The 8,350-nt window shown below is 32.3% G+C and overlaps 1 protein-coding gene and 1 long non-coding RNA gene across 2 annotated transcripts; one reads left to right on the top strand and one right to left on the bottom strand.

Annotated features, from left to right (window-relative positions):
* Positions 1-4,797: 4,797 nt before the first annotated feature.
* LOC107360522 (uncharacterized) lies at positions 4,798-5,132 on the bottom strand. The gene is made up of 2 exons (XR_016198670.1): positions 5,065-5,132; positions 4,798-4,988 (listed from the first exon to the last, which is right to left on the bottom strand). It is a non-coding gene; the product is annotated as an uncharacterized LOC107360522 (long non-coding RNA).
* Positions 5,133-6,471: 1,339 nt separating this feature from the next.
* LOC107359731 (uncharacterized) lies at positions 6,472-8,002 on the top strand. Its single transcript, XM_015926275.3, has 4 exons — positions 6,472-6,643; positions 6,703-7,346; positions 7,445-7,730; positions 7,797-8,002. The coding sequence occupies exons 1-4, from the start codon at positions 6,544-6,546 to the stop codon at positions 7,931-7,933; spliced, it is 1,167 nt and encodes a 388-aa protein (XP_015781761.2). The 5' UTR covers positions 6,472-6,543; the 3' UTR covers positions 7,934-8,002.
* Positions 8,003-8,350: the final 348 nt, after the last annotated feature.

Below are 8,350 nucleotides of genomic sequence, written 5' to 3' on the forward strand. Positions count from 1 at the left end.
AAGTCAATGGCTCTACAATAAAAGTAAAAACAAATGAAGGGTTCGAAGGTATGGATAAACGGAAGACTAAAGACAAATCCCAATTTGATAATATAATGATTAAAGAAACAAGCATAAAGATAGAAAAGGATGGCGAAGCAGATGAGGAAGTGGTCAAGAAGGAGCAACCTCCATGGCTAGCCGAAGTCAGTGTATATCCATCAAGGCCCGATGTTACAAAAATGATTCAAATAAAATCAAACAAACTTCAACTCACCAAAAGATGAAAATGGTTACAGTAAAGAAGTATTAGAGGCATTTCTAGTTACGAAATTAGAGCACGACGACAAAAGACGTTTCAATGTCCATATTATTATTATATCAAAGGGCTGACTAGCGCTTTCTCTAAATTGTTTTTAGATTAAGTTCGACTTGTCTGGGTTAGCAGGATTGTCATTAATAATTATGATGGAATGGTCAAATATTAAGCCTAAGGATTTATTTGCAAATGCTTCAAACGTTTCCCTTAACTTATACTAACGATAATGCTGTATTAACTGTCCATGACTACCTTGTTTAATAAGCCCACTATTAATAATATCAATTAGAACCATGAAAAGACGACATAGAGTCAACAATTTATTTGGCTCAACACATTATTATTGTTAAAAAGACACAGCTAACACTATTGTAACATTTAAGAGAAAGTTTGTTACACTCGTTGAAACAAATGGGCGAAAAACGGATAAAAATAAATTTCTTTCAAATTCTGACACTTTTACCTTGCAAGGACATAAAAATGAGTTCGTTTTGTGCAATTCAGATGTTTCTCTGATTGATAGTTTGCGAGAAAATCGAGTTCGAAGTTCAAACTTTGATCTTCTTTTGTACCTTAATAGAAGCAAAGTTTTTCATGAAACTAATTCACAATATGTTAATTTTGATCGCTAACTAGGCTACACACTTTGTTACACGAAAAAAACTTTTGTTTTTCTGTAAAACGCATTGTTTCGATTTTAAATTAAATCGACTTATTTCTGTCCCGGTAATAGTTAGACACTTGAAACTTACTGCTAGAACATGAAAATTGTTTGTGCACATTATAAATGGATTACACTTTTTTATTTATCGATTGATCGCTTGATTTTGGCCTTTAACCCAAAAAATTTGAGCTTCGATATTTCGAGAATGGCATTACCTAAAATCATGATTCTTTGACCAAACATTAGATCTTTGTATAGAGTTTAAAAATGAATAATTAAATATCGAAAAAAGCGGAGCTAATTCATTTAATTATGACTTTAGATCTAACAAAAGATAAGCAACCAATTATTCTGGTTAATCTGGTATCAAATCTGGCAACCTAAGTAATTAAGTGTTATAACTTTTCGTGGCTTGCTTGAATTATCTAAAAGCTTCAATATATAATAACCAATTGATAAATCTAGTGATTAGTCAAAGAATCATGATTTTAGGTAATGTCATTCTCGAAATATCGAGGGGCAAAGTTTCTGGGTTAAAGGCCAAAATCAAGCGATCCATCGATATATTGAAAAAATCGTTCAAGCCATAATGTGCACAAACAATTTCTATGCTCGAGAAATCATTTTCAGCTGTCTAAATTATATGGGGACAGAAATAAGTCGATTTAATTCAAAATCGAACTAAGGTGTTTTACAGAAAAACAAAAGTTTTTTTCGTGTTACAAAGAGTGATGCCTAGTTGGCCATCAAAATTAACATATTGTAAATGAGTTTCATGAGAAAATTTGCTTCGCTAAAGGTACAAAAGACGATCAAAGTTTGAACTTCGAACTCGATTTTCTAGCAAACTATCGCTCAGAGAAACTTTTTAATCATACCAATCGACTCAGCTTTTATGCCCGTTCAATCCATTAGAGTCTAAATCTGAAAGAAATTTATTTTACCCGTTTTTCACCCATTTGTGTCAATGAGTGAAACAAACTTTATCTTAAATGTTACAATTGTGTCTTTTACGTATAAAACACATAATATTCTAGCCAAAAACCGATTTAAATGATCAGAAATGAAAAATTGTAGAGACCAATTTAAAGATAAACCTAAAAGGGACCTAAACGGGTATTACTCGTTAATATTTTGCCGTTTTCATCGTACCTTGCATCAAGTATTGGTTCGTTCCTGTTTGCAATTCTACATCATTCTTTGCCAATAGGTCTTGCCAACAGTTCATGAGACTTGCGACTTGGACGAAAAGATCATCCTTTATTTTTGTAAATTGTAAGAAGACTTTCACTGATCTTGAAGCAGATTAACTATGGGATCATGAATCAAATGAATTCCAGTGTTCATATTGTGGGGAAATAGTGGAAGAGGATCCTGATGTGTTACCAAAAGCAGACTCTCGATTAATGTTGACTAAGTTCAATGATCAAATGGAACCTTTACTTATGGAAGTCGAAGACATTAAGATACCAGCCGATCTTCTTGAACCTGATCCTATTGAAGTCAATGGCTCTACAATAAAACTGGTGAAGGGATCGAAGGTATGGATAAATGGAAGACTAAAGACAAATCCCAATTTGATAGTGTAATGATTAAAGAAACAAGCATAAAGATAGAAAAGGATGGCGAAGCAGTTAGGTTAGGTCAAGAAGGAGCAACTTCCATGGTCAGCCGAAGTCAGTGTATATCCATCAAGGCCCGATGTTACAAAAATGATTCAAATAAAATCAAACAAACTTCAACTCACCAAAAGATGAAAATGGTTACAGTAAAGAGGTATTAGAGGCATTTCTAGTTCACGAAATTAGAGCACGACGACAAAAGACGTTTCAATGTCCATATTTTTATTGTATATTATTATGTCCAAAGGGCTGACTAGCGCTTTCTCTAAATTGTTTTTGGATTAAGTTCGACTTGTCTGGGTTAGCAGGATTTTTATTGATAATTATGATGGAATGGTCAAATATTAAGCCTAAGGACTCATTTGCAAATGCTTCAAACGTTTACTTTAACTTATACTAACGATAATGCTGTATTAACTGTCCATGGCTACCTTGTTTAATGAGCCCACTAATAATAATATTCCTTATAACCATGATGGAACGAATAGAGTCAACACATTACTGTTGTTAAAAAGACACAACTAACACAATTGTAACAATTGTAAAGTTTGTTTCCTTCAGTGATAAAAATGGGCGAAAAACGGATAAAAATGAATTTCACTCAAATTCTAACTCTGTTAGCTTGTGAAGAAATAAAATTTGAGTCCGTTTGTGCATTTAAAAAGTTTCTCTGATTTATAGTTTGCGAGATAATCAAGTTCAAAGTTGGAACTTTGATCGCCTTTTGTACCTTAAGCGACACAAAGTTTTTCATGAAACTCATTAACAATATGTTAATTTTGATGGCCAACTAGGCAAAACACTTTGTTACACGAAAAAAACTTTAGCTTTTCTGTAAAACACTTTAGTTCGATTTTCAATTAAATGCACTTATTTCTGTCCCCATATAATTTAAAGAGCTGAAACTTATTACTCGTGCATGAAAATTTGTTTTTGCGCATTATGGCTTACACGATTTTTTAAAATCGTCTATTGATCGCTTGATTTTGGCCTTCAACCCAAAAACTTTAACCTTCGATATTTCGAGAATGGCAGCACCCACAATCATCATGCATTGACCAGACACTAGATCTTTGTATGGGCTTTAACAATATATAAATAAATATCGAAGAAAGTGGAGCTAAAACACTTAATTATGACGATAGATCTAACAAGAGATAAGAAACCAATTATTCTGGTTAATCTGGTATCAAATCTGGCAACCTAAGCAATAAATGCTATCACTTTTTTTTGACTTGCTCGAATTGTCTCAAAACTTCAACATTCATAGACCATAATAAAATCTAGCGACTAGTGAAAGAATCATGATTTTAGGTAATGCCATTCTCGAAATATCGAAGTTCAAAGTTTTTGGGTTAAAGGCCAAAATCAAGCGATCAATAGACGACTTTAAAAAATCGGTCAAGCCATAATGTCAACAAATAATTTTTATGCATGAGTAATGAGTTTCAGCTGCCTAAATATTACGGGGACAGAAATAAGTCGATTTAATTGAAAATCGAACTAAAGTGTTTTGCAGAAAAACAAAAGTTTTTTTCGCGTAACAAAGTGTTTTGCCTAGTTGGCGATCAAAATTAACATATTGTGAATGAGTTTCATGAAAAACTTTGTGTCGCTTAAGGTACAAAAGGCGATCAAAGTTTGAACTTCGAACTCGATTATCTCGCAAACTATCAATCAGAGAAACTTTTGGAATGCACAATCGTAATCAGTTTTCATATCCTTACAAGGTAAAAGTGTCAGAATTCAAAGAAATTTATTTTTATCCGTTTCTTGCTCATTTGTTTCAACCAGTGTAACAAACTTTCTCTTAAATGTTACAATTGTGTTAGTTGTGTCTTTTAGTAACAAACACATAATACTTTCAACACTAAAGCGTTTTAAATGATGGGAAATGAAAAATTGTAGAGATACTTTTGAAGTTAAACCTCTGAGAGACCTAAAGGCTAATTAACCGTTAATAATTTGCCGTTTTTATCGTGCATTTCATCAAATATTGGTTCGTTTTCGTTTGCAATTCTACATTATTCTTTGCCAAAAGAGTTAGCAATAGATTTGGTAACTTTCAATTTAAGGAACAATTTAAGACGAAAGCAATTTAATGTTCATTGTTCGAGTCCTAGCAATTAATCAAAATGCCAATTTAACCATAACTATTTTTAACATTTAGGAATATAAACATTTGTTTCCGATTATTGTACAAATAAACAGTAATAAAACAATTTCAACCATTTAATAGCAATCAAGTGTACAATCTAAAGTTACATTTTGAAGGAAATTCTAATGTGCGTTTCTATACATTTCTGCACCCATATTTGATCTTTCAGTTCAAACAGTCAAGCTTTAGATCCACCACCATTTTCGTCTCCATCGGCTGGAAATACTTTGATTTTTGTTCTAGAATCTGAATAAGGGAATGCAATGAAAAGTAAACTCATGATGACATTATGTTAGACGGTACAAAACCAAATAAAACTTACTTGTACCATCACTTATGAGCGTGTATTGTCTATACACTGAATAAAGAGCATAAAGCTGTAAAAGTACAAGAAAATTGTGATTATTTTGACTAATTAATGATCGATGATCAATTTCTTACCATAACTGTTCAAATAAAAAATCTAATTAGAAGACCAGTTAAGGCTAATATACACGGAGTGGCATAGGTACGTTTCTAGTGTTGGATAAAAAGTTAAATCATTATTTATTCTTACTTAAGAGCTGGCTAAATGACTTTTGACTAAATTTGCGAAAGATTTCGACGAAAGGTTTCAATTTGAATTGGATTAAATTTGTTAAATTGTAATCCAGTCCCATAAGCTCACAAAATTATCAACTTACCCAACGAAGAAATCTTTCTGGTACATTTTGTGATACTAAAGGTACACAAGCAGTTTTTTGACTCACTGGTAATGATATTTCAACAAAATTATGAGCTAAATCAAGTGTGATATCAATAACGGCTACATTAAAGTCTAAACGGCTTACGGCTCGTTTATTAGGTATTACGGCTAATTAATCGTTAATAATTTGCCGTTTTTATCGTGGCTTTGATCAACTATTGGTTCGTTTTTGTTTGCATTTAATATTATTGTTTGCCAAAAGAGTTAGCAATAGAATTGGACTCTGTGGTCTCGAAACTTTGTGGATAAGAGAAACTTATAAATCGCACAAATAGTTTATCTTTCCCTGCAAATTAGGCTAACTATACTACAGAGTCTAGGTTTGAAAGACATTAAATTTTACCTGTTTTTCCCATTTGTCTCAATCTGTGTTCAAATGTGATAATTGTGTCTTTTTTATTAACAGACATAAAGCATGATTCAAATAGCGCTAAATTTTTGAATTCTTCATTGTTTGGAGTCCTTCTTATTTCTGATAAATAATATTAGCATTTCATCAATTTTTGATTGTGAATGTTTTTCATGTACACATAAACGGAAAAATATTTTGGACAAATAAATAAATAAAACTAGAAATAGTTAAATTAACCATCTTGGCTGATTGTTAGCTGAGTTACATTTCCGAGTACATTAAAAATAACCTGTTTTTCTCGAAAATATTCAATTTTAATCAGTTTAGCGAGGTTAATTAGTTTAATATTTAAACTTCTTAGCATTTGACCCATAGAAAGTAAGTTAAACAGGTTTGTCCAAAATATTTTCCCTTTAAGTGTATTATACATTTACTCAGATACTAATGCTAAATCATAGTTTCAAGATTGACTTTAGAGGAGTTATTATATATTGAGTCACAGTGATTGATATAAAAGAAGATATTGATTATTTAGTGATCAAATAAAGATGAGATATTGATGATAAATCAATCGGAACTTCTATTTTATTTGAATATAAACCCTTACAAAGAGGCAATTAATCACACTTTGTTGAAATACATCATTCATTATTTTATACGTGTTAACTGAGTTATTAGACATTGCTTTTCGTGCTCATCAACGAATGATGCTTTCATTTGTCAACACAATCGTCATTCTTGGCCTATTGACGCCTAATTTATCCAATGCCTACAAGACCAGCTTTTATACATCAAGCGAGTTCGGTAAGTTAATTCAAATCTATTCATTTTTTTGCTCGTTTCTCAACCCTTATGTTTTACAGGCATTGAGGGCAAACCAGCAATCAAAGATTGCTCAGCTATAGTTGAGTCAGTTGGTGAAACTGCATCAATAGATCGTTTGGAATGTTTACTGAGTAATGAATTCAGCTTGCCTCGACATCACACAGTCAATCCACAAAACAAGGAAAAAACTCGCTCATTTCTATTGAATTCAATGAAACAATATGCAGATGAAGTTGCTGTTCAATCATTTGATCAACCAGGTGAAGTCGATGTAAAAGGTATCAATATCATTGCTACCATTGCTGGTACCAAAAGAAATACTAGTGATGATAATTTGGTCCTGATTGGAGCTCATTATGATACATTTTTAACTCCAAATGATGTAACTGCTGGAATAGACGACAATGGTTCAGGCTTAGCCGTGCTTCTTGAAGTTTTACGTTTAGTATCAACCAAATATCGAGCGAGCTCGATTAAACCAACAAACTCAATCATGTTTGTTGCCTTTGATTTTGAAGAGTATGGTTATGTTGGAAGTCAACTTTTTGTCAATAGTTATCTGATTCCATATGAATTGGCTGGCAAGAAATCTGCATCATTTCAAGGAGCATTCATTATGGATACAATCATGAATTACAACACAACAAAAGGAGCACAATTACTGCCTGATCTAGTTGAACTTGTAAGTAGATTTAACCATGAAAATTAAACATATAACCTGGGTTAGAAGCAGGCTATTGACCAGAAAAATTTAAATAATTGTATTGAATCTTCACTTAGATTGCTCCAGAAATTGAAAATTGGGTTAACAATGTTAATGAAAAGATGGGCGATTTTCTGGCTCTTATTTCGCGAGAAACCTTGGACACTTCATTGACCAATGCATTTGTAACTCATTGGAAATCGATTGAACCAGATAATTCATTCAAAATGTTACCGGTAAACTTTCCAGTTGAATATGAAGCATACGCTGGTGAACTTCTCAGAAGTGATCATGCTTCTTTCTGGTACCATGATTTCACCAAATATAAAAAACAACTTCCAGCTGTTTTCTTGACTGATACAGGTACATTGATATTTATTCATTTGTTTGTTATCGCTAACTAATACTTATTATTTGATGTGTTTACAGGCAACTATCGAGGAGTTATGATTGACTGTTATCACAGGGCATGTGACGATTCCAGGTTAATAACCAAGGAAAATTTATCGTGGCTTCAACAAATTGCGAATACTTTATTTAAATCAATCGTTTCTCTTGCTAATTGAAAAATTAAATGTTTAAAACTTAATATATTTAAATAAACATAATTTTATCATACAGTGAGAACCAGATAATGAGAATACTGTGGAATAGCTTATTTTCACTATTCATCGAGCTGCCCATTTCATGATTTTCAATCTTGCTTGATATAAATACTCTGTGGATAAAAAATTGTGGGTAGAGGAAAGCACCCCTTTTGTTGCTCAGAAGACAAATTTGGTTTGTCTACATTTTAAATAGTAAGACTGAGCACATTAAACCGAGCCCCTTTTCCCTTTATTTTTTATCCACCCAGTACAGTACAAAGCTATTTGAATGCACCAATAGCAATATCAAATATACAACTTGAACAAAAGACCTGATCTTATGGTTACATGATGCTCTATCAACATTTAAATGAATGACTCTGAATTTCTGAGCGC

Source organism: Tetranychus urticae, chromosome 2 (genome assembly GCF_039701765.1).
Source record: "Tetranychus urticae isolate SD_2017Ah chromosome 2, NJAU_TeUrti_SD_1.0, whole genome shotgun sequence".
Classification (NCBI taxonomy): Eukaryota; Metazoa; Arthropoda; class Arachnida; order Trombidiformes; family Tetranychidae; genus Tetranychus; species Tetranychus urticae.